At 47.6% G+C, this 26,071-nt stretch overlaps 4 protein-coding genes across 4 annotated transcripts; 2 read left to right on the top strand and 2 right to left on the bottom strand.

The window, feature by feature from the left end:
* Window positions 1-1,087: 1,087 nt before the first annotated feature.
* Window positions 1,088-4,596, top strand: slc35a3b (solute carrier family 35 member A3b). The gene is made up of 7 exons (XM_068748514.1): window positions 1,088-1,289; window positions 1,468-1,622; window positions 2,398-2,520; window positions 2,623-2,794; window positions 3,603-3,721; window positions 3,831-3,964; window positions 4,057-4,596. Exons 1-7 carry the CDS (start codon window positions 1,088-1,090, stop codon window positions 4,148-4,150), a joined length of 999 nt encoding a protein of 332 aa, XP_068604615.1. The 3' UTR covers window positions 4,151-4,596.
* A 1,697-nt stretch (window positions 4,597-6,293) lies between these two features.
* Window positions 6,294-7,349, bottom strand: fam78ba (family with sequence similarity 78 member Ba). The gene is made up of 3 exons (XM_068748515.1): window positions 7,015-7,349; window positions 6,608-6,887; window positions 6,294-6,536 (listed from the first exon to the last, which is right to left on the bottom strand). The coding sequence occupies exons 1-3, from the start codon at window positions 7,347-7,349 to the stop codon at window positions 6,294-6,296; spliced, it is 858 nt and encodes a 285-aa protein (XP_068604616.1).
* Window positions 7,350-8,371: 1,022 nt separating this feature from the next.
* On the top strand, window positions 8,372-12,415 carry cmpk (cytidylate kinase). The gene is made up of 6 exons (XM_068748518.1): window positions 8,372-8,580; window positions 10,323-10,469; window positions 10,577-10,729; window positions 10,854-10,930; window positions 11,046-11,142; window positions 11,569-12,415. The coding sequence occupies exons 1-6, from the start codon at window positions 8,437-8,439 to the stop codon at window positions 11,608-11,610; spliced, it is 660 nt and encodes a 219-aa protein (XP_068604619.1). The 5' UTR covers window positions 8,372-8,436; the 3' UTR covers window positions 11,611-12,415.
* Window positions 12,416-13,550: 1,135 nt separating this feature from the next.
* bcl6ab (BCL6A transcription repressor b) lies at window positions 13,551-17,531 on the bottom strand. Its single transcript, XM_068748936.1, has 9 exons — window positions 17,501-17,531; window positions 15,940-16,111; window positions 15,625-15,846; window positions 14,726-15,556; window positions 14,551-14,639; window positions 14,295-14,462; window positions 14,059-14,189; window positions 13,828-13,965; window positions 13,551-13,673 (listed from the first exon to the last, which is right to left on the bottom strand). The coding sequence occupies exons 1-9, from the start codon at window positions 17,529-17,531 to the stop codon at window positions 13,551-13,553; spliced, it is 1,905 nt and encodes a 634-aa protein (XP_068605037.1).
* Between the last annotated feature and the right edge of the window lie 8,540 nt (window positions 17,532-26,071).

The following is a 26,071-nucleotide window of genomic DNA, read 5'->3' as shown; positions in this document are numbered from 1 at the left end:
TTGAGCAGTCAAATCAGGATGAAGGGCTTCAAGATGGTTCAATGCCTTGAGAAGGATGTAGAGCAATGCAAACAGAGCATGTTGTTTCAAGGCGCTGCAGTAAAACCTGTGTTGACATTGCTGCAGAGGTTTGCCTGTTTGGACATTTCGCCCTCTTCACGCAAGGATTTCTGACATTTCTGTCACGTTCATGTTAAATTGAGGTGGAAGCGGGTCGGTGAGTGTTCATGGAGCGGTCTCAGGCAGGAAACGTAGGAAACCAGAGGGAAAGGTGTTTGTCTTCAAACCCTCAGGACACCGGAGCGCTGCAGGTGGTGAGGTTTCATATTGACAGTGCGCTGCGTTGTTGCTTTTAGTTGCTGGTCAAACTTGGCGACTGCATCGAACACTTTGACGAATTGGTTGGGAGACTCGTTTTTTATGGCAACAACTTAAACCGGACTTTGTTTTCAAGCTACGTTTGACAAACTAATGTCCTGATTTCATCCCCGGAACCGCTGCTTCAAAATCTCTTTTGTAGTGACGTTGTGTGAAGATTACAGTATTGGCTTTGTCTAGAATGCACCGACCAGTTTTATGTGCTGGCAATTCTGTTCTATTCTATTATCCGGAAAGCAATAATTGTGGTGCAAGTTGTAATAAAGCCCAGGCCGAGTCTGCCGCCATTGTTAGCGATGATTCAACACTTCCTTCTTCCTGGTCCGATGCTTTGTGTCAGGGAGTGATATTTACTCTTACATATTAAGTGCGGGCCGCTGATTCTGTAAAGTTCCCGCTGTCCCGGTCGTTACGGACTCCGTTGACTGGTCAGGAATACCGTATACGCTGCTGCAGGCTGGATCCCGGCTCTCCGGCATTCCTGATCATTATCCAGTCGTTCTCCGCTCTCACAAACACAGCGCTCTATTCCCGGGACAACTTATTTCGATTTTTTTAAATCTATTTTTTAATTGAATTTCTTAGCATTGTGTCTTATTTCTCTGACTGAACCTGATTTGTCTGTTTTCTTTTCTTCTTCTTCTTCTTCTTCTTCCCCATCCCAAAGACTCCGCCATCGGCTGCCGACTCGGCAACCGGTTGCTCCATCATGGTGTTGGTGGCGTCGCACTCCCACGGGCTGAAGTACGCGTCCCTGGGGGTGCTGGTCTTGCAGACCACCTCTCTGGTGCTCACCATGCGTTACTCTCGCACTTTAAAAACAGAGCAACACTACCTCGCCTCATCTGCCGTGGTGTCGGCCGAGGTGCTCAAGATCTTTGCCTGCACCCTCCTTGTCGTCATGGAGAACAGTGAGTAGCTATGGCGACGTGCCGGTGCAGACGTCCCCCACCCCCCTGGTACACGGTTTCTTATAAATGCTCACCAGTGTTCTTAATAGCAAGCCAGCCCTCCCCTCCCCTCCCCTGTCTTGCACGGCGGGTGGTATCTTGGTCAGATCGCCAACAGCACCTTCTCTGTTGACGGCAGATTTCAGCATGCAGGCGTTAACGCAGCTGCTGAGAGAGGAGATTGTGAGCAAACCCGCAGAGACCATGAAGTTGGCCATTCCTGCGGGAATCTACACGCTGCAGAACAACCTGCTCTACGTGGCCTTATCCAACCTAGATGCTGCCACTTATCAGGTATGACTTGACTGTGGCAGGACAGATGTTCAGTACATCTGTGTGTGTGTGTGTTCAACCCAGCCAATGTATTTATACATGCTTTACATCATCCAGGAAGTAAGAGTTTGTTACCTCTAAAAATAAGAGCATCATTCCCGGTGTAAATCCGCTTACGAGGGGGAATGAGCTGCTTGGTGGAGGTCTGTTACTAGTTGGGCTGATTTTCTTCCTCAGTTTGTCCATTCAAAATGAATTCCCCGTGCCTCATCATCCATAACGGCCGATCCAGATCTATTTTTTTCCTGTTGGTTCTAAGTGCTGCCCATTAACGGGAAGCTGCGCCGTCTTATCTCGGGCCGCATGATGCCGGCGGTTCCGTACCAACTGCCCGCTCCGTCAGCAGCACGCTGTGACTCAAAAACACACGGAGCGCTTGTTTGGCATTGGATCAACCGGCTCATGAGTTCTAAGTTATCGTCGCCCCTTATCTCACTCGACCTCATCTCACAGTCCTGACACTTTGCACTTCAATCCGGCAATATTGTGAGATTAAATTGTGAAGATAACATCGAATATTGACTCAATGACTCCCGTGGAGGGTTAACGATAATTAGAACGCGCTGGCCGGTAGTTGTACACAGTTTGTCATCGAGTACGCACAAAAACAAAACCATCAGAATGATATTTCACATCTTGAGGGAGAAGGGAAAACTGAAGCTCATTCCCTCACTAGGGTCAGATTGATATTCTACCACCCTGTTTACCTCCTGTATCCGTGTTGTGGCCCACGCAGGTCACGTACCAGCTGAAGATCCTCACCACAGCACTGTTTTCTGTCTCCATGCTGGGGAAGACGTTGAGCCTCAACCAGTGGTTCTCGCTGCTCCTCCTCATGTCTGGCGTCACCTTGGTGCAGGTAGCCCGTGGCACAGGCCTACTTACGTTCAAGGCTTAACTTTGTTGGTTGAATGAATCTGTTATTCACATTTGAATGCATGCAAACCTTTTTTTTTTACAGTGGCCCGCAGAGTCTGAGGGTGACTCTCAGCAGACGGTGGGCCGTCAGTCCCAGGTTGTGGGCCTGATGGCGGTGCTGATGGCGTGCGTCTCCAGCGGCTTTGCGGGAGTTTACTTTGAGAAAATCCTCAAGGGGACTAAACAGAGCGTGTGGCTTCGTAACATCCAGCTGGGTAAGGCCTGTTTTTTTGGGGGGGTAGAACATCAGTAACAGGAATAGCAGACTGAGCTACTGTAATAGTCTCATCATTTCTACATTCGATATTCATTCTAGCTTTGAATGGCTTTTGATTCATGTAAGAAATTAGGCAATAAGAGGGACAGTGAAGGTTAGACGTTTTGGTAGATAGAGAGGCCAGACTTCGATTGGTTTGGACATGTCCAGAGGAGAGACGGGGACTGTATCGGTAGAAGGATGCCGAGGACGGAGCTGCCAGGGAACAGGGCTAGAGGACAACCCAGGAGAAGATACATGGACGTAGTGAGGGAGGACATGAGAGGACGATGAAGTGGAGAAGGCTGATTTGCTGTGGGGACAAGCCAAAAGTACAGTAGTAGAAAGCAAAGCACATTTCATTGACATTTTAAAACTAGTTGAAGGCAGAAGGATATACGCCTGCCCATCAGTTCAGAGCCCGTCTATTAAAACCACATGCCCAGTCCTATTCCTCCAGGGCCGGCACAAAGGAAGGCTCCTCAGACGAGGACAAAGGGCATAGAACCTTTTGTACGTTTGTGTTTACAGTGCTTCAGGATGTGGGACAGGGTAGAGGAACGTGTCAAACATCGCATTCATGCATCCACTCCTGTCTTTGTGTGCGTGTAATTCTAAATGTTACGCTCCGCTGAGCCTCGGATAAGGAAGGAAGGCTCAGCCGTAAAACTGAAATATACTGGCTTCTAGTGGCCGGTAGCTGTAAGCGCGAGCTGCTGCTTACAGGAAGAGTTAAACGAGGAGTTCTCCCCTCCGTCTGTTCCCAGGTCTGTTCGGCTTTGCCTTTGGCATCGGAGGAATGGCAATGTACGACGGCGAGAGGGTGAGACAGTCGGGAATGTTTCAGGGCTACAACGGCATCACCTGGACCGTGGTTGTCCTCCAGGTGGGGAAGTCTCTTCTCTCTTCATCTCCTCGTTTTGTGTCGTGTTTGCTTTCGGCTCCGTTGAAACGCACGTCTTCGTGAAGCGTCCTTGCGTTTCCCTGTCCCGCAGGCCGGGGGAGGGCTGATCGTGGCAGTAGTCATTAAATACGCCGACAACATTCTCAAGGGATTTGCCACCTCCGTGTCCATCATCACATCGGCATTCATTTCATACGTCTTCCTGGAGGACTTTAACCCCACCAGGTACGCGCCTCCATGCTCATGCACGTTGCTTATTTTTGAGTTGCGGATGTTTATTTCCTCTCTTCTATTTCCTGTTTCCACCGTTCTCTCAGTATATTCTTCCTCGGGTCGGCCCTGGTTATCGGAGCCACATTTCTATACGGCTACGAGGGCAAGCCTGTGGCTACTGGCATCAACAAGATATAAACGGAGCCATCTGGCAACCTTGCAACTCGAAAGGAGCGGACGACTGGCAACCAGCAGACTGAGCGGGACTCATCTGGTGACAGTCAGGAAGCAATAAACCCTGTCGCTGCGTCACGAACACAGCCGGCCGCTGCTTGGATCGAAGCTAATATCAATATATGGATTTATGATGTCGAAATACTCGCTGGACGACGGCGGATGTTTCAGTTAGACCTAACAGGCTGAAGGAGAGTGAATTCTGGAATGGAGACTTGAACCGTAAATTCAATTTAAATCCAGCAGGAGGGGCTGAAAGCACAAAGGAGGATCCTTCGTGGTGTTTTTTGCAGTTCAGCATTTTAGTTTGTGTATTTATGTCTCGGGATTTGGGGGAAAACAAAAAATTGCATAAATGGTTCATGGGATCGTCTGTCTGGACGGGAGGAAGGACGGAGCTTCCATCTAGTGGGGGGAACTGGGAGGGAATTTGCTGCAAAGGGGAGGGGTTACACCCCCCTTCAAAGATGCTGATTGTCCTTTTTTTTTACATGCGGTAATACAGGATGAAGGACCTTGCTGAGTATTTATATATTAGAAGCACTCCTTCTACTCGTACATGTCTCGATGGCAGACTAAATAAAGGCATTTTAATGCTGCAACAACCAGCTCTCCTTGATTGTTCCTCTTATTTCAAAGTGAGATGGATGGTTAAATCAAGGCTGCAGGTGTGTGTGTGTGTGTGGGTGTGTGCGTACACTCACACATGCACATAGTAATGAATGCAAACGGCGCCAAACACACCCATGAATAGTTGCAGTGCACTAAGAAACCCCCCCAACCCTGTCTCTATAGCAACAGATGGCTGAATGAAATGACAAAAGCAAGGCGCCCTTCCTGATCTGCTACGTTCTGCCCCGGTCATTACCAGGAACGATCTTTGCATACTTGTGGATTTCACAACCTGGAGAGGAGCAGATGTAGGGTGAGTCACGTGACTTGACCACGTGGAGCAGCGGAGAAAACGCAGCAACGCCTTCATCCGGCAGTATCTGAGGAAATCTGCTGCAAATGAATACAAGTGAACGTGAGAAGATGACAGTGGCAAGAAAAAATGACACTAATTCAATATATCATTTCCAAACTGGCGTCTGCTTTAATTCCACACCGAGGAAACTATGAAGCGTGTTTCGATTCCCTGATAGTCGGTATATTTCGGCACGTTTAATGCAGCGTGGCCTCATTGGAGCCTCATCAAAGCTGCTTTGCAGTCTGCGCGAACGAGGCCCAGCAACGAGACGCAGCCTTGACCCGTACCACCCTCGTTTTTAAAGTTTGCTGTATGGCACTTTTCCAAGTCATTCAGGTCATTCTAATTAAAAGCGTAGCTGACATTATTTATTCAGCACGCGAGCAGGTCGAGCTCGTCTCTCTCTGAGAGCGCGCCAAATGTTGGCGCGCGTCATCAGAGGCAAGTTGAAAATACGTCGGTGCATCAGCAAAAATCAATCAAGGGACATCTGCTGTTCTTGGGCGCGCCTCATAAAATCTGATTGATGTAGGAGTCAATCTTAAACTAAAAATATCCATATAATACTGTACGTATATGAAATCTTATTCTGTCCTTTAACTCTGGTACTGCATGTGCTGAAAAAAGGCCTTTCTTGGCACTGATGAGGTTGGCTTTTTTTGTTGTTGTTGTTTTTTTGCTGACGTTTCAATCAAAATGTCTTCGGTTATCAAGTCATAAAAAAGAAAAAAAAACCTCCTATTCAATTTCTCAAGGAGAGTTTTTTTTGTTTTTTTTTTACATTTCTCTGGTTCGCATGCAATTTGATCTACATACGGATGCAGGATGCGGTTTTCACTGTGTTCTAATACCTCTGTGGTAAGTCCATAAAAAAAGCGTTTAAAAGCTAAAAAGCCTTAAATGCATTCCAAAATTTGTCAAGGGGCCAAATCATCCTCAAAACTGATGGCCCTCAACTTCAAATATTGTAAGACGCGAACGATCTGGCTTGCTCCACAGGTCCGCTAAATCTTCCAGGCGACTTGACCGTAGCGTCGGGAATCCGTGAGATGTCTCTTCTCTTCCTGTCTTCGTCATCTTCACCTCCCTTTCCCCCTTTTCTGTGAGATTTAACAATAAAAAATGTCTCTGCTCCTGCTATTTCGGGGGTATGACCACTAGCGGCGCCCCCCTCCGCGGCCTCCACATTAGCACTTGGGCGTCGTTGGCATTCGGCCTCCCCAGTGCGTTTGGAGGAATGGGCTCCTGGTAGTTGAGGATGTTCGGTTGCTCCTGGTAGGGACGGCCCACCAAAGAGGCCCGTGAGCCCAGAGGCATGTCTGGACCCACGGCGATGTCCACCCGCATCCGCCACCGCACCGTCTGCAGCACGATTCGCTCCTGGAGGGATGAAACAGCGTGATGTCGGACTGAGGGGAAGCCCTACGTTTGGTCTCTGTTTCTGCCCCTACCTTGGTGACAGAGTTCATGGCCACCAGCCAGGTGATGAAGCTCTGGTCCCTGGTGATGTGGGTCAGCATGGGCGTGTTGCTGTTGCTGATCGGCACCGCCCAGGTCACGCTGGGGTAGAAGTTGTCGTTCATGCCGACCGTCAGACGGGAGGGCTTTGAAGTGGGTCCGATCAGAGTGACTGTCTCCGTGGTGTTGCCGTACCACGGGTAGCTGACGCCATCGGAGTCGCTGATGGCCTTGACGCGACCCTCTCGCAGCTCCGGTAACTCCCAGCTGGACCTGGGGGGGGGGGGGGGGGGCAGAGGGAGAGCGTTAGAGAGCTGTAACACGAATGATCAACCTAAACACACACTGAGCTCATTCAGTGGGAGGGAGGAGGGGGGGTCACAAATAGGGACGCGCTTACATGCCGATGTCACCATAGGTGTTGTAAAACTCCATTTGGGTACAAGCCTGGATCCAGCCCACCACCCAGGTTTCGTTCCGGGGCACCGGCGGCATCACGACTCCTGCCGAGGCCCTGAAGTAAGGCGTCTTGTAGCGGAGCACGATCGGTGAGTTCTCCTCGATGATGGTGGGACACTGATCAATGGAGGCGGACACCTCGTACACCACAATGTTCTCCCGTCTGATGCGGGGCTTGCATGCAATGCTCTGGATACAGCCCATAGTGCAGGCGAGAAAGAAAGAGAGCAAAGCCAGAGAAGAAGGGCGCACAGGATACCTGGCCAGTGTGCACATCGGTCCCCTCTGGGGTCCACCCTTGCCTGAAGAGCGGAGCGAAGCTTTTAATTGCCCATCGTCGCTGAATGCTTGGGAAGGAAATGAGCACAGAAAATGACAAGGGGCATCAGCGTCACCACTGATCCACCAAAAAAACGTCCACCCTCATATTTCCGGGAAGATGTGGAGGTGAGAGCACGGTGGGGCTGAAAAGGGAAGTATCACAGCTCTTCCCAGCCTCCTCCTCCCCCCCGGTCTGCCTGCTGACTGCCGCACTGCCCTTGGCGTTCGTCCCCAGAAACTGCAATCCGGCCTCCCCCCTGGGCTGCTGCTGCTCCGCCGCCGCGGTCCAGAGACCCCCCCTGTGGCTTGTCGAGTCCACGCGTCCGGCTGCACGTTGGTGCACCTTGATCCTGCTGCTCTGCTCCTGGCTCTGGGCTGTCATGTCAAAGTGGAGACAGGGCAGCCAGGTGCGTCAGAGGAGGGGGGGGTGGTGGTGGAGGGGGTGGGGGCGCTGGATGCCTTTTGTTTGCTTGGCTTCTTTCCCCGTGTTTAGCCCTACATCCGTGCCGCGCCGTCAAAAGGCAAAGTGAGACTCTTCATCGCCTCGACCCCACACGAAGAGAAGCGAACGAGCGACAACGCGCCCCCCCCCCCCCAAAAGGCGAGAGAACCCGGCGCTCCTAATGCGCTCCTCGCAGCGCGTTGTTTCCATTGGTCGGCATACGCGAACGGCGCATCGTGAACGGAGGCGTCGAAGCTGACGAGCGCGGCGGCGCGTGATTATTTCCCGGTGAACCGGAGCGCATCCTCTCCCAGCCGCGGGTCGCCGAGCTCGTCGTTGAGGTGCTGATGCTGGAGAGAGGCTGGGGCGGGGCGTCACCCGATCCCTGCAATGGGGAAAAAAAATAAATATAAAAAAAATAACAAGTGGATGTGGGCGTGGCTAGCGAGCGCATCATCCGACGTGAAAACCCCATTGGTCGCTAAAAATCAACAACCGGAAGTGGTGTCGTGTGCCTCGTCGACTTCCGAATCCACCGGGTCCCTGACACGCATTCAGCCCGTTCACGCGTCTCCGTTCCTCCGCCGCTACTGCCGGTGTATGATCGGGCGTTTGTCCGGTATCGTTTCTCAGAAGGCTCCGAGCTTGCGTTACCGGCTGTCGCTGATGATGAAGCCGCAGGTTGTGTTCGTGCTGGGCGGGCCTGGCGCCGGCAAAGGAACCCAGTGCTCCAGAATAGTGGAAGTAAGTCAGGGATCGCAGGAGGAAAAGGGAAAATGTTTGTTTGATGGTTAGGAAATGGCTTCTCCTCATTTAAATAACACCGGGCGAATTTTCTCGGCGTTTAATATCCCAGTTTTATTCGATAATGTTTGAATTACTGTGACTTCCGGTTGTCCTCTAAAGTGAGCCGGTCTTAGCCTAGCTAGCTCGTTAGCCGTACCGGCTACGTGTTGTCATACCGGAGCTACGAGATGGCACCGACTATTAAAAAGCACAACCAGAGAGGTCAACGATAATGATTTGAATATTTATTATAATGAGCATTTTTTAACGTTTGTTTCGACCCAAAATGACAAATGATGCAACGACTCTTGTCAGATACCAGGATTTAACGTTAAATGTTTTATTTGGTAAAAAAAAATACTGCCAACATTTAATTGTGATTAATTGCAGATTAATATGTGACAAAAAATTACCCCCCCCCCCCCCAACCACCTTAATACACATGTATTTTAGATTATATACACACTTATTATACAAGTTATTTTTCACCCTAACTAACATAATAGTTAGCAATATTTCCCACAAGCAACTGTTTGATTTATGAGACCCACTAATATTACCTAGCTAACATTAGCACGTTTTCCTGCTTTATTTTGTGGGAAATTAATTGAATCTTTATAATATATCATCAGTGGTGGCGTAGCGGTTAGCGCTGTCGCCTCGCAGCAAGAAGGTGCTGGCTTGGAATCCTGTCTGGGTGGAGTTAATCCTACGTGCTGCGATCCCGACGTCATCCGTTCCTCAATCTGACGGTCGGACGGGCGCGTTGGCGTCGGCGCTCTGACTGATCTTTCTGTTTGACCCTTCCCTCCACACCCGAACGACGAGGCGACAGTCCACAGAGCAAACACGGCTCCAGGATGTGGCTTCCCTGTCGTCTCGTCCGTAGATTTCTGGGGGGGGGGGGGGGGGGGGGGGCTCTGGAGTGCAAACAAACCCATAATGACATAGCACTTGTGTTCGACTGATGGACGTTTGCCAAGTCATCGTCGCGCCCATTCTCGGGCTGCTCAACAATGACAAAAGTAACGAGCCGTAATGACTTGAGCAAATGTTAGCCGTCGTCTAAGTGGATCGGCCATGCGTTTAGCGACAGCTTTTCTTCCTGACAGGTTTCCTTCGTGTCATTGATCTCACTGTGGGCTCGCCTTGAACTGAACCGCACCCTCCCTGTGTCGTAATCAGTTCTGTCGTCAGAGGGTGTGTGTGTGTGTGTGAAAGTTCAACGTCGTGAACGAAGGGTTTGCACCGCATTTATAACGAAAGAGGCAAAAGTGTAACATTATTGGAAGCATTTTTAAAGTGGCGCAAACAATTCAGTTCAATTTGAATTCAAAAGGGGCGAACGTAAAAAAAAAAAAAGAAAACTGTTCTTTTTATCTTGATTGTCTCATTCTCATGATCCATAAGATCCGACTCTGTGCACGGATGCTACCTGGTGCCGGCGGCCGGGCCCGAAAGGCATCGGCGCACAGACGCTCCTTTCATTCAGCGCCACGTGAGTCCTTGCGTCTCGCGGCCCCACGAGCGAGATGGGCTCTAAGCCCGTTTGCAGAGGCCAGTCTTTTTTCCGAGGCAGCGTTTAACTGCTGAAGGGAAATCTACACGCTTCCGCCACCTCGCTCCATAGCCCCCCCCTGACAGATTTCATCGCGCTTCACGAACTCACCAGTTGTCGCCTTTCTGTCGCGGTTTCCCAGCACTACGACTACACCCACTTGTCTGCTGGCGACCTGCTGAGAGAAGAGCAAGCTCGAGAGGGCTCGGAGTACGGGAAGCTCATCGCCGGCTGCATCAAGGAGGGCAGCATAGTTCCTGTGCACATCACCATCAAGTTACTCTGGAAGGTAGGACACAACAAGCATTCCGAGCCGAGCGGGTTTGACTGTAAAGAATATCCAAAATGTTTCAGGATTGTTGCGTCTGTGTGTGTGTTTTTATTTATTCAAACAAGGCAATGGAAGAGACCATGAAGAAAGACGAGCGAAAGTTCCACTTCCTCATAGACGGTTTCCCACGCAACGAGGACAACCTCCAGGGCTGGAATTCTACCATGGATGAAAAGGCGCTCGTCAAATTTGTGCTTTTCTTCGACTGCAACAGGGAGGTAAGTCACAGAGACGCAGCAGAGACGCAGCAGAGACGCAGCAGAGCCCTGCTGCTTTCAGACGGCAGCTACTCGGGAGCGGTTTTACACCGAGTGTGTGACCCGTCGTGTTCTTGGTCCGCAGGTCTGCATCGAAAGATGTCTAGAGCGAGGGAAGAGCAGCGGACGCACGGATGACAACAGAGATAGCTTGGAGAAAAGGTACAGCGCTGCAGCGGCATATCCGATTATTGTAGCTCTGCCCGAGCTGGTTTGCAGACCGTTGGATACCCGTGTGCATGTTTTCCCACCTAATGTGACCCCCCTCCTGACGCAGAATCAAAACCTACCTGAAGTCTACACGACCAATCATTGAACTGTATGAGAAACTGGGAAAGGTGCACTCTGTGGACGCGTCTCTCGGCGTGGAGGAGGTGAGTGAAGTTCTTTTTTTTTTTTTAAATTAGTCTTAATTTACCAGCAGTAACATGAATACAAGTAAAGGTTGTAGTTCGTCTGATGGCCACTAGGTGGAGAAGTGAAAAGGAAAACCTCTGAAGGTTCGATTCAAAGAGAAATAAGCCTTAATTCTATTAAACTTTGCCTGGATGTGATTGTCCAACAAATGTTTTTATTAAACCTGAAGCAGAATCTAAGTCAAGTCAGTTGCCAGAAAAGTTGCAGACGGAACCTGCTGCTGGTTCTGGAAACGACTCGTTTCCTATCTATCAGTTTAGCTAAATGACTTTTAGACCCTTGAACAGCAGGCTAAAATACATCGCCAAGAATTAGCAACGATTTTTTATTTGTATAAAATGACTGTTTTACAGAACAAAATGCTTTTTTTTTTTGTCTTTCAGGTGTTTACTAAAGTAAAAGCCATCTTTGACAAGGAGGGTTAAGATCCCGCTGCTGCCAACAACATTCGTTTAACCTCTGAGTTTTCTTTTTACTCGCTATAACAAGTTTCTATGTCCATCCGTGTGGTATTTTATGTTTGATTTTTTATTTCCATTTCTTTCGTAAATGCGCCACCGTTTGTAGGCAGGTGTGTGCGTGTGTTTTCAACACGCGTACTGGTATGAATGAGAGGTAGAGGTGCCGAACAGCAGCCCGTGATCAGCCGGTTCATGTTCAGAACTCCACTTTCACAAATAATTATGAGCTGTATCGAAAGGCTTTATGCTCTGCAGAATGTTTTATTCTTGTCTATTCATGTGCTGTCATTGAAAGCAGCTGTTACGCTTCAGACCAAATAGTTGTTTGACCTGATGGTGACAGCCTAAAAAAAAAAAAAAGCCAGTAGTCCCGAAATAAAAAGCCTAAACCATGAAGTCGGTGGGAGAGAAAGCAGAACGCCTCCGTGCGATTCACCGGTTTGAGAAGGAGCTCTCAGTGAAACAGAAGATGTTTGCTTTTTCATTTTTATGTTTATGCATTGTGCTTTCTCTTGTTTATTTAACGTTATAAGAATGGCTGTCTTCCAAAGCGTAAAATAATTTTGGTCAAGTTATTTAAAAGACTGTAAACCATTTCGGTTGCTAGGGGGCGCTTCACATCGATGTGCTTTTATTCTAGGATTGTTTTTTTATTATTTCGGTTAGATTATTCCATTTAGGAAGAAAAGTCACTCATTACTAAGAGAATAATTAATTGTGTAGTAAAATATATACTGAAATGATTTCAATGGGAAAATAAAAACTTTTACAAAGCATTTTTATTTCTTGTTTTGCTCATGTAGATATCAAGTGTGATGCATATATTTTTTTACTTTGCATATTTCATTAAACTGTATGTTTCTTTTCATTATTCAGAAAGAAGGGTTGCTTTACAGACTCATTAAGCTATAAAATACTTAACACCACGTGTAGCGATGGACAACATTGTTCCAGCTACTTATCTACATTTTAGTTTTGTTGAACACACTGTGTCATACATATTTGCAGTTATAAAAGACATTTGCTAACAATCTGAATATTCCTGAGCATTGTTTAGCTTGATGCCTCTACCTGCATCTGAAGAGCTACACAAAACAGTACCTCTCACACACACACACACAACAATATACCATCAGATGCATCGCACAAACAGCGTAGCACTGAATAATCTGGGATGGTGGAGCCAAACAGTGAATTTAAGGCACTATAATCCATAATGTTCAATAAATCGCTATTTATTTTTATGATTTCCGAGGAAATCGTACCATTGTAACACTTTTTTTTTTTAGCAATACTGCAAAGAAAACACTTTCATCGAACAAACATGTCAAGAGCTGTTTAAGAAGAAATAATGAAACTAAATTAATTAAAATGTGAAAAATAAAATGGAGCCAGGAAATTATTGAAACAGTAAAATCTGTACATAAAATACGTACCAGCAACTCGGAGGAGCAAAGTATCGCTCTTATTACTGCACATCGACAGCCAGTGAAGATTGCACTGACTTCACTTCAGAAAATACTAGGTAGATATATTCGTGTTCTGCCAGCAGATGGCAATCTGGAAATATAAATTATCTTATTTACAAACAACTTAATGACAAACTGCATGATCCGTGACCACGTGACTGTAACAGTGGTTCGATGAGGACCGTCCTTTTCAGTGATTCATACCAGCTCAGATTCACATTAAAACGTGGCCGACATTACCCCACGGAGGCGTTCTCCAATCCGTGGAACGCCGAAGAGCGTGCATCCAGCCACGCGCATCGCACGCAAGACGAAGAGAGTTTATTAAAAAAAATAGTCGTGTCAATATCGGTGAGAAAACTGAACATCTGTACAACATGGCAGTCAATCCAAAAGGCACAGCGCCACAGGGCGTGGCTTAGCAGGGGGTGGGGCTCAGCAGGCGGCCGCGCTGCCCCTCTGGCACCGGGCCTTAGTGTTGGTGACGGCGCCGTGTTTCTGACGGAGGTGAAGCCTCAGCTGGCTTTTGTGTCTGAAGTGGAGGTCGCATTTTTCACACTGCGGAGAAAGAAGAATTCAGGGTCACTCTTCAGGTGGGCGGTGGGACGGGTGGGCGCTCAGGACTTATAACCGCTGATAGGCACATGGATCATGGAGGAGGGATTAAGTGTGTGTGTGTGTGTGTGCGCGTGCGCACTGCGGGCAGCCTTACACGATAAGGCTTCTCTCCTGTGTGAATTCGCATGTGGCTCTTGAGCGTCTGCAGGTGGCGGAAGTGAGTTCCACAAATCTCACAGGGGTAGGGCTTCTCTCCCGTGTGGATCAACACGTGAGCGCGGAGATGCGCCACCTGGAGGAAAACCACAGAGCGAATTCAAATACTGCCACTTTAAAAACACCCGTCTGTCTCCTGCGGGGGGGGGGTCTTCCTTAACTTTCCTACCTGGACAAATCTGGAGCCGCAGGTCTCGCACTTGTACGGCTTTTCTCCGGAGTGGATCCGGGTGTGGGTTTTCAGGTTGGCCGGCCGGTTGAACTGGGCGCCGCAGATGTTGCAGTGGTACGGCTTCGCACCTGGGGAGGGGGCAGGGGGGGGGGGTTAAGAACAGTGAATGAACCAAGGCGTCACCGCCGTGTGGTCGAATGCAGCGTGAACACTATACCAACCAGGATTCGTACCGGTGTGGACGGTCTTGTGGCTGACCAGGTTGCCCTTGTAGCGGAAGGCGGCCTGGCAGCAGTCGCACTTGTACGGCTTGTCGCTGTGGACCTGGCCCACGTGCTCCGTCAGGGAATCTTCCTCCATGAACTTGGAGTCGCACCCGTTGCAGAAGCGCGTGCTGCTTTCTGCGAGGGGCCGGCGTTAAAGGTCAATGCAGTGGCTTCCTGTTAGAAAAGCTCCAATAGTTTTTGCACTTGTCGTGATTCTACGCACCACAGCTGGAGGCGGCGGCGTCGGGAGACGGGTGAGCCGCTTCCAGGCACCGGGGGCTGTCGCAGCCGCAGGAGGAGCGCCGCCGGTGGCTGTGCGTGGAAAGCCGGCCGGAGATTTAATATCAGGTTCTGCATTTAACGACGTTTACAGCTGCGCCGTGGAGCCGCGGGTTTACCTGACGCTACCGCAGCCGTCGACGCTCCGACACGTGAGGATGTCTTCGCCGCGCTCGCCGACTCCGTCCTCCGCCTGGACCTCACGGCACCTGCAGGAGCTCGGCGTAGGAATCGCGTCCGCGTCTTCCGCGCCGCCCCCCCGGCCCTCTCTCTGGTTCCCACCGGGGGAAGCTTGATTCATGACAATCAGCTTGTACTTCTTCCAGTTGCGGGCCTTGACGTCTTCGGGGCAGACCGGGGGCCGTTTGAGGATCAGCGTGGCGCTTCTGCTGCTGTTCGACTCGGTGGGCGAGTTGGGCTGGCAGTCGGATCTGAGGGGGCTTTGGGGGCTGCAAATCACACCTCTGATAAATCCCGGAGACAGCCTGAGGCAGCCCGTCTGCGGATGTTGAATCCCGTTCTCTGTGGGCGTGTCGGGCCTCTGGAGGCCCCCGTGGGCCCCCGCTGGTCGATTGACGTAGGTGGAAACACTTGGGTGGCACGGCACAGGGTGAGAGACCCCGGCAGCGGACTCATTGTGAGCCGTCTTGGCTCCGGGGACTTCGCAGCATTGCTTCTGGGACGGGGCCCCGCCTCTGGGAAGGTCGCCAAACTTATGAGAGCTCTCCGGCGCCCCAGCAGGGACACGGCAGTCGCCGTAGACGCGATACGAGCCAGAGGTGTTGATCCCTCGAAACACACTGGGGACGTAGCCCCTGCCGTTCTGGAGAGGGGGCGAGGCTACGATGGAGCCATGCCGAAAGTCCGGCTCTTCCTCACCGCAGAGCCGCAAAGAGGGGAGCTCCTCAGCCAGATGCAACGATTTGGTCTCAGCATCCACAGACGGGTGCCTAAAGAAACCGGATCAACGGCGAGTTAGTTACCAAGCCCGACTCAGACATCTCCGATTCGTCCTTACCTGGACTTGATGAAGCGGTGGCAGGTGTCAGCGACGTGTTCCATCTGGAGGTAGACGGCTGCGTCCATGATGGCGAGGACCAGACCGTCCTTCAGGTTCAGACAGGACGTGTACATGAAGTCCAGCAGTGTGGAGAACCCCTTGGGGTCCACTTTGGGGTCTAAGCTGATGGCACTAAGGTTGACATTCCCAGGGTCCATGAACACAGAATAAAAGAAGCCGCTGCGGGAGGAGAGGACAAAAGGAAGGAAGGAGGGGGGGTCGGTTTAAACATGATGGACAACCCTCCACAGCCGCCGCGACCTCGTGACGTACCTGCAGGCCACCAAGATGGACTTGTGAGCGTGAAAATACTGTCCATCCACCTGTATGGTGACGTCGGTCAGAATGGTCCTGGTGCGCAGGCGGTTGAAGTTGAGCAAGACGTCGCCTGCGTGACGCGTGAACTGAACGCAGCCATCTGCAGTCACGGCCATTCTGTCGGAGTCTACGGTGAGAAAGGGCAACATTTACCCAACGTTGGTAAGCCTACCGAAGGCCGGAGAGAGAAGGTCAACATGTGGGAGACGCGCGGACGAAGTTATGTCTCAGGAACCCTCATCTGGAAACAAAAACCAAATGGTAACCATGGAAACAGACCATTTCAAACCGGCGAAAGTCCCCGAAAACCAAAAAATAAAGCTCCTTCCTTTCCAGCAGTCGAGTTTTAACTTTGCCTTTTCTTCAAATACACCAGGAAAAGAATCCAAATCAATTCAACTTTAATTACTCAGTTATATATATATATATAATAGTCATGCGGGGGTTGCGTTTCATCACCTGGGGCTCATTCCAACACAGTAAAGACGCGCCACCTGCCAGGTGTCCTGGCGGCGTTCTAACGCGTGGGGGCGTCATTCCAAAGCGACACGTCAAAAAAAAAAAAAGAAGCTCCACTAATATTTATCACGCAGGGGTGTCCGGTCCTTTGGGCCTGAATGAAGGTCCGTCAACGCAGGCTAGAATCTAAGCAGCCATTATTCAAATCTCCTGCTTTCCAGCGGGTCTGCGTGATTTGGAACAACAAACTTCATCAACCCTAATCAATAATCACACAAGCAGTTGCAGATTAAAGTTAAAATCCGAGTGGAATCTACTGCACAGGGATCATTCACGGCCGCGCGTAACAGAGCCCATGCTTGCAGCGGCCCCCCGTGCGTGTTCAACGCGTCTGACGTTGCGCACATTCCGTCCTGGCCCGCTCAGATTAGGTTGCCAGAACACGGAGAGAGGCTTTCTGTTTCCTGGACTCATCCAATTTATTCAATTCATCTGCTCTCCTGCTAAAAAAAAACAATATTTCGCGTGACGTCCCAAAGCGGGCGCACGATTCAAGTGCGAATGCGTGATTTCGGAGGACGTGTTTTCAAGGAGTGGTTAGTTGCTGCTGCGTAAACAGGCCAAACACTTGGCGCGTCCAAAGTTTAGATTCTTCCAAGGATCTTAGTCCCAAAATCATCCATTTAAAAATGTTTTATCTGATTATCTGATGAATTGTGACGGGGGACACTTAAGAAATTAAAGTCAGACCGATCCTGTTTGTTTACCGACATCTGATCGGTAAAAAAAAAAAAAAGTCAAACTAAACGTTTCAAACAAAAATAACGACGCCTGACGTCACAAATCATCAGAATGTGCTCAGGGGCGCAACAGTTTGAATCGAGTCGGATTCATTCTGCAAAGCAAATGTTAACAACCGTCATGAAAAAGCAAGATCATCGTTTCAAAGTTGTTAAAGTGCGCTAAATCTGAAGAGATTGCAGCCCACGCAGCGTCACGCAGCGCCACGCCACTCTCTGACCCTAACGCGGAGAAAATAGGAAGGAAAAAAAGTCACCTTGTAAAAGTTTCCTCGAAACTCTGTGCATCACCAGTTCTGAGAATCCAGTTCTGAGAAACGCAGCAGCTCAATTCTCGGAATTTCAACATAGGACCGTACCATTATCTCCACGGCGGGGGGAGCTGCGCGACACGATCTGCGTCATTTTAACCCTGTGCCGCAATTATTGAGAGTAAATATCTGCGCATTCAGCTAAAAGCCGGCTCTAATATCTTCATGTGATCTGGTGTATATCATGTCTGAGGCTGAATCGCGGTTATTGTTTAGTTTAACTCGCAGCGAGCTAATGTTTCCTGCTGGTGGACGAGTCCAAGTACAAGGTCAGCTGACCTGCTATAAATACCGCGAGGAACACGAGCCGTGAGATCACAACACCGAGAGTCAGAAAAATGTCGCCGTGTCGTTTTAGCTGCTAACAATTCCAAGTACAAGATCGTTTTATTAACATTTCCGTCTATAAATCGCGTGTCTGGACCAGAGAGCTGCGTCTCAGCAGCCGGTGGGAGTCCCACTTCTGACGTCATTGTGTGGATTCTGCTTCAAAGTAACTGATGATGGAGTTTATATTCTAAACACACCGCTGCGTTCAAAACTACAAATTTGTATCAACAAATATTGTGTCAATTTTCTAACATGTAATGCTTGCACTCGCATGTCAACTCAGTTTTGGCTTTCCTCTTAATTTTTTAATTTTGAAATATTTTCAAAATTCAATAAAAAAAACCAACAACTTTGTGCAAGTTTCTATGTTTCTTTTTATGCCAGTAAAGTCAACTTTTCTAAATCCAAACAAGGCCCGTTTATTTGGGATTGACACGGCCGCATCAAAACACAACAGGTCAACATGACCACAACAGCTGATTGGTCGTTTTTCTCTGGTGACAGTTATTTCTTTGATCGATTGATCTGCATAGAACAAAGCACTGCAAAAAACATTTAAGCAATAACAATTTATTTTTATTTAAATTAAAATTAAAAGAACATAATTTAATTTTACATTATTGTTTAATTTAAAAAATAAAAAGCTCTAAAGCTCTATTTCTTGATAAAGTGTGTTCATCAGTGTTCAAACCACTTCCTGTCTTGCCATCGCAGCTGTACATTAGCCTGTTTGACATAAAATCTAAAAAAAAGATCTTAAAAAATAGTCAGCAAAATAGAAACTAAGCTAATTGTTCTTCAGCAATGAACCAAAATCTCCCTGTTTACCCAAGTTCCTTGGTCACGATGCAGGGTCATGCGTCCTTTTCGTATGTTCTCTGCCCTATCTGTGTGTACAGAACATCGGTTCAGTTGGATCTTTGAACTTGGTGTGCAGGATCACTTGGCATCTAACATATAAATAAACACACGCATTGCTTTGAAAATGTCATATTCTGTAAATAAAATTCACCTTCTTCCTCAAAATAAAATAAAAAATGTAAATTAAAGTTAAAAATGTTGCCTGCAAATCAACTGATGTGGAATCTGCTGGTGTTAACGTCCAGTCACGGTAACTTTACTCAATGTGTTTGTGAGGAAGTAAAAGACAAAGGATTTAATCACAGACTTGAGTTTATTCTGTTTTTATTTCACATACATTTAGTCAGTTTAAACTCTTGTCAGACCAGCTTTAGCTTTGTTCATGTATACGTCTCATATTGGCCACGGTGCATTTATTTTTACTTGCAAATTAACCCATTTCCATTTAATCTGACACGTCAATATTGACAAGTCAGACTAAAAATAATTCATATTGCTGCTAGAAATATTACCGTTTCCCCCACCGCTCGCAAATTGGTGGAACACAAACACTCAGAAATGCAAGATCATTTCTCCTCAAATCAAACTTTATTTTCTGCCTGTTTCTGTATACAACCTTAAAATTCCTGCTGGCCATAAAATCAATCTCTTATCTTGAATTATTAGCCACGTGAATCTGAAAATACAGACTCTCCATTTGAGTCTTTGCCCATTGAAACAAATGCACAGGTCAACATTACAGCTGCTCAGGTGGCCATGGCAACAAAGAGCTCTATTTCTGGTTAATGTTTTCACTCTAGATGTTTCCCCCTGCGGTTATCTTTAGCGGCCCGAGTTCCTGTTTTTTTTTTCACCTTCACATCCTCTTAGAAAAGCAATATTTTCTCATATCAATGAGAAGAAGAAAGAAAGAAAGAACAAAATGTGTTCAGCCAGTAGGACAGAAAACAAACGTTCATCCTCAGGAGTTATCAGTCTTTAACGGCACATTAGCGCTTTGCTTCAATCCAATCACAGACAGGTGAGGGCAGATGTGGGACCCAAACTGCTGCAGGGACATGGTGCTTCTGCTGGATTTTGCAGAACAACATTCAGTTTTTTTTGTGTATTTGTGCGAGGAGGGTCTTTCTTTGCTGCGTCACAAAACATTACCGACTGCAGAAAGCGCTACCTGCTAGTGGTAACCGTGATTTTGCAAGATGAGTTAAAAGGTTCACTTCAGAACAATTAAGTATCACTCATACGCAATGTTTTAATGCTTCAAGAGATATAGTTTAAAAAAATAAACTCAACAAGCAGAAGAGACGGAACATCAGCACTTTTTGCCTCTGGATAAAAATCAATTTGTCTTTCTTTTATGCTGGCCCTATTACCACATTTCACATTAAATTAGAAAAGCATAGACAACTCCAAAATAACACCGATCACATGCCGCCATTAGGGTTATTTACAAAAGCTGAAGAATGCTGCGCCAAAGCCACGGATGATGTTTTCACCAGTCGAGTAGGACTAACAATGACAACAGAAATCATTCAGGGGAAATTGGTGGTCTTTCTAGAAATGTAACGTTTGTGCAATAAATGTTTAAGTTCCTAATCACAGAGGTTAATACTGGTAATCTTCCTTTTGTCTCACTGAAGCTTTTAAACTCTTTCTCCAAAACATTTCCAATCCCGGGATGGCTAATCATTTACCCAGAAGAGCGGACCATACGCAGGCGTGTTGCTCAAACGTTGAGGAAATATCTCATCCGACAAGATTACTGTTTGTTTAAATTGACAGCAGGGACAGATCGATCGCCTGCCGGGCGACCTGGGCTGACATGAAACAAGGGCCAGAAAGCTTGTCGTCAATAAGCTTGTCTCAACAGAAACAGTCTCTGCTTTCAAGGCAATATTGTGGTCAGGCAGGTCAGGCAGGAGTTTTCAGCTCTGCTTTTTTTTTTGGAGAGGGGGGGGTATGAGCTAGCAACGAAGCAGTGTCACGCAAACAAGCGCACCCTATAACACCATAAGATGGTGAGAAAGTACGTACGTCCTGTTAAGAACTTGCACAATGTCTTTTTCTCTGCCCAAAAAGTGAATAATGTTTGTCAGTTTTTGTGTTTTAATGTGAAAATGTGGACAATCCAGAGTCAGACCAGGGGTTCCACTGGGCCCATCAAGCCCACCCACGGTCCTGCGCCTGCTCTGCTTCCCATACTTCAAATACACTTTCATATTCAGCAGTGGTCCATGTGAGGAATGAGAAACAGCCAACCCAGGAAACCAATTTGCTGCTGTTCCTCTCCTCTCCCCTTCCCTCCCGCCCGCATGAACTCTGCTGACCCGGGGCGCGGAGGCAGACGGACGTCAACGTGTCTGTGCAGAAAAACATGACCCAGGCACATGGTTGCCTGACAGGTACCAAAGGTCATGCCGGTTAAAAAATGAGTCCAAAACCGGCTCGGTCGTCACTGGCATGCAGCCGCGAGGGAAAGAGGCGCTCGAGGGGTACAAATGTAGTAAGCTCTGTCCGTATGCTAAAGCAGAACAGCAGAATAATTAAGGATTAGAACAAGATGTTCGTCCACATTCTGCACACACTGCTCAGACGCGAAACACTCAGTGTGACGCGTAGATGTGAACTTGGTGAACGTTAGACTCCCCTCTCGCCGTCTGTGCGTGGTTCACTGAGAAGCATGAAGCATATACCTAAACTGCAGGTGCCGACTATATGAAAACATCTTGTGGAAGATTTAACTGGTAATTTAACCAACAACAGATCAAGGCTTATCAGCTTTTTGTTGTTGTTGTTGTTGTTTGCAGTATGCAATGCCTGAGAACATTACCGGACACTTGGCTATAGTGGCATGCTAATCTCAAATATGGCTAACGTACGTAAAGTATCCATTAAGTCCTCACGACCACAGCAACCAAACATAAAGGCGCCATTCCTCTAACTGCGTCCCCGCCCTCTGCTGGAGTCGGAGAAAAGACGTCAAAGGCATGACCGCGGCGGTCGGTTGGTGATGCTAGCTAGCTGGCGTCACATAAACACGCTTCTGTTGACTATACGCACATCTGGGTATGACTGTGGCAAGTCGAGGAATATGAGCCGTGAAGGAATATTACAGTCGAAATTTGAGGAGAGAATGTCTTAAGATGAATAAAATGATCCATCTGTGCAGCAACATTTATTTGTCGTCATCTTAAAGGCTATGAAAAATAAATCCTGACAAAAAAATGGAATTTTTGCAGCTTGGCTAATTTGGAGATAATATCCTAATTTGATTTGTTGCTGGAGGAATGCATGGAAACACATGGCAATATGGGCAAGAGCGAGCGTCTCATGCTTATCATCAACAGATGAAGAGTTCATCGAGGATAATGGGGGGGGGGGGGGGCTTGCAGGAGAGCTTTGTGTTTGCGAAATACTTCTGTCCTCTCCAAGGAGATTCGGCTTGGAGCGAGATAAAACTTTGGACGCACACAGGGAAAAGTTTGGCAGATTTTTTTGGTCTCTTAAATCCTTTTTAGAGACAAAATACTTCATCCTTCATTCTACCAAATGTAGATCCCACTCTTCTGATTGGATAAAGACCTAAACATCCTCATTTGCGTAAGCCGTTCTTTAGACTTACTGACATTTATATACTGAAATAATTTGTTCCTTTATTTGACTTAAAATGAAAACGCTCCAGTGTAAAATTGGACTCAAAATTGCTTCTTTATTATATACGTATATCAAATCAATATATTGTAATGAGTGATTGATTAACAGCTTTTTTCAGGCTCTAAGAGTTTGAGGTAGGTGTCATGTCAGCACACTGACTGCGTAGTTTGGTCTCCAGCATCCAGCAGGAACTCTGCTGTTCATTAAGTTGTTGTTTCCGGTTTTCTCCGCTCGGATCTGCACCAGAAACGAAGACGTGCATTTGCCAAGTTTCGTCGTCAAATACCAAGATTGGGGGAAGAGTTCCACAAAAAAACAAGAGTTCCACAAAAGCCTGCTGACTCAGGCAGTGAAGAATGTGCAGTTGTTTAAGAATAGGAGTATATATTTTTTCACTTTACGAGCTGCAGTATATATATAAAAAAAAAACGTATCTTAATAAAGTCTGCGATTTTCAAAGCGTAACCAAGCAACACTTGACCTTCCATCTTTATTGGACATCAGTGACTTATAGATAACGAAGGTGCCGTCGTCGCTCTGCCTCAGACGAAGGTCGTTCGATGTGATAACTAGAACAAAAACTTTGCTGTCAGAAAGTCTTCATACTTTCACTCTTCAGGGACTTTGAGATCAGAGTGCAACTTTCCTGAGCAGCAGCAAGATAGATACCCCCCCCCCCCACCCTCCTCTTCGGAGTCCTGACACTGGTGGTGGAGGCGGCTGATAACCCCGTTGAACCTGATGAACCAGGAGGGACGCGTTTCATACGATGCACGCCAACATGCAAGCTATGCAGTGACTGTCGTTGCGTCTCCAGATCAGCTCTGCAGCATGCAAATGGTTCGGTGCACGGTCTCCTAGTTACCCCTTCAGATGCCTATCGCTGTGTAATCGGCTCCTAATGTGATTTACTGAACCCTTCTGGTGCACAATGACGGGATGGGAAGAAATAATCTATTTTCAGACACATAAATTCTTCACGGCAGCTTTTAGCGTGAGAAAAGTCGTCTGCAGGTTTGAAACTGTGTTTGAAGAGTCCGGCTTCTGAGAGAAGGGCCGGGGGTGGGGGGGGGGACGAACACACGAGCCAGTTCATCGGCCCCTCACTGGAGCACGCTGGGAACACGAGCGCTGTTCGGTCCCGTTGCTCCATCGACGTCTGATTTACTGCCTGTCCTAAAAGGGAAACATCTGCCTTCGTAAAACAGCAGCGGGAACAAACAGGTTTGCAGCAGCAGAGGTTCCTGACCGGGCGGTTCATGCGTAGCCTGCGTTAACGTCAGACAGACGGGTGCCTTTCAAAGTTTCAACTGCTGCTCAGAAAATAGAATATCCACTTGTGGTAGATGTCGGCTCCTCTCTGCAGGGCCGCGTGGGAGATTCACGTGTCTCATTTTTTTTGTCTGACAGTTCCCAAAAAAATAAATCTTTTTTTTTTCCTCCAGTTTTAGGAATGCTGGTGCAACATGGAAAAAAAGGGCGTGTCACTCAGAGCAGATGTTACGGTTTTAATCTTCCATAGTGCACCGAAGCATTTGACGTTCCAGTGCTCAGAATCCTCTTTGCTCCACACGCTGTGGGCCGCTGTGTTTTCAATGCCTGAAACAGACTGCAGACTGAATGGTTTTCTAATTTATTTATTAACTCTTTGAGCGCCATTCACGTCTAAAGGCTTTTTTTTTTCGCTGTCAGCCCTGACATTGAAATCTGCCTTTCTTCAACGGTCGATAACTCCAGAACGCATAGTAAATAATATTCTGTGGTGCTTGGAAAACCAGGGCAATGGCTGGCACTCAATGAGTTAAAGACTCATTAGCTTTTTGCGCAAACTTCTTGCTTTGGATTAAAAATGTCCTTTCTTATCATCATTATTATAATTCAGCCTGCAAACCACTATTGTTGTGTTATTGTGTCATTGAATTTACCAAAAAATAAATACTAAACAATTTAAATAAGAGACTGCATTCAAATTCATTGTCAATTTTGCAGATTCCGGGTCAGATTAAGTCTCATTAATGATGTCAGGTGGCCTCCAGACACGCTGACATCTAACCCAGTCTAATTTTATTGCTCTGCATTTTCCGGGATGTGCTTGTAATTTTTACCGTGACTGTTTATTGAGCTGTAAACAAGCTTCTTTATGTATGATAATGATGCAACACTTGTTTGTCTCACATTCCCAGCTTTCAAGGTCGGCCTGTACACGGAGAGGTTAGACCCACTTCCTGTTGGAGTTTCTCCTGCTGATTTTCTCTCTCTGGCCGACAGATGTTTTTAAAGTATCAGCAGTAGACAACAGTTGGAGGATTTCTAGAAACAAACGAATAAAAAAGAAAAACCAATGATGTCAGTGCAGTCTTGCTCTTCTCATGGGGGCGGGGGGGGGGGGTCAAAGGATATAGGATTCCAGGTCATCGCTTTGGTTTCACAAGACTCGCCAAGGCACAACCGCGAGTTGTAATCTGACCCTGAGGTAAACAACTGCTCCTCACAGGAGGTGTGAAAGGGGGCAGCGGCGTACATGAGACCAATCATCGGGGGTTATTTCAGTCCAAGTCATGTTGCAGCAGGAGCCGCCGTCTCGACCTCGCATTCGACACCTGCAGGTGACGGATTTCCAAGGCGAGTTGGCGTCCCCTGACGAGATCGGTTTGCACCGAGGTGCGGAGAAAAGAAAGGAAGCGTCACAGCTCTGCTGGTCACACCGGCTCCGGTAGCAGACCGCCTGATTGATGGAAAACACAGGTTGTATTTGAAGGCATCATGGAAGCTGACCCTTTTTTTTTTTTTTAGTGTTAATCCTTTATAAAAGAGAAATCAATGCTTATCAGAAGTCAGCTTCACGTTTAGGAGCAAAGACTTGACCCCCGGGTCCTGTGATCCTCATCCAGGTCAAACAGTTCACCGTTTACACAGGAGATCCGGGTGGATTGAGAGATCACATTCCTCTGCCAGGACACAGGGAGGGAGGGAGGGGGGGGGCACACACTCACAGCCCTGCTTTGTGGAGCCCAAGGCTGGAAAATGCACTTTACTTCCGCCGGCAGCTATAGGCTAGACTGTAAGTCACGCTGCACAAGAATTATTTCACTATTGCTTGGTGCGGAATGAATATATAAAAAAATACAAATCATAAGACCCCCCCCCACACACACACACACACAAACTGACATACACGTTAATGTTCGCCTCCATTAATGAGAAACACGACCAACAAGCCATCGGAATCAGGAAGCAATTCTGAAAGGCCAATTAAAAATTAAAACACCCTCCTACTGACAACTCGTGATGCTTCTCTTGATGCTCAATTAGATGCAGACATGTATCCTAATCCGATCATGTACTGAGTCACGGAATTTGAAGTTAGGGTGGGGCGACCACGACTCAGCTTTAAGTCATTTTCATGTATCTAAAAGCACGTTTTTACATATAAGGCCAGTTGTCCTGGCGCCAGCATTGTTTTAACCTGAACCCACGTTATTGTCGGTACCTTGTGACCCGCTGAAGAGAAGCGTGAGTCCCGCTGCCCGGAGTAGATTTCCAGGGTGAAGGAACTTAGTTTGGCACAGATCTGAGTAAATCATGATCCAATAACTGATGATCTCCGCATGGTGAGACAAAAGAGAATACTCATATTGTTCAAACTCACAAAGCCCCCCCCCCCCCCCCCCA

The sequence above is a fragment of the Brachionichthys hirsutus genome, chromosome 15 (genome assembly GCF_040956055.1).
Source record: "Brachionichthys hirsutus isolate HB-005 chromosome 15, CSIRO-AGI_Bhir_v1, whole genome shotgun sequence".
In the NCBI taxonomy this organism is placed as follows: Eukaryota; Metazoa; Chordata; class Actinopteri; order Lophiiformes; family Brachionichthyidae; genus Brachionichthys; species Brachionichthys hirsutus.
Note: the sequence above shows the minus strand (reverse complement) of the source record. Positions and strands in the feature narration are given on the sequence as shown.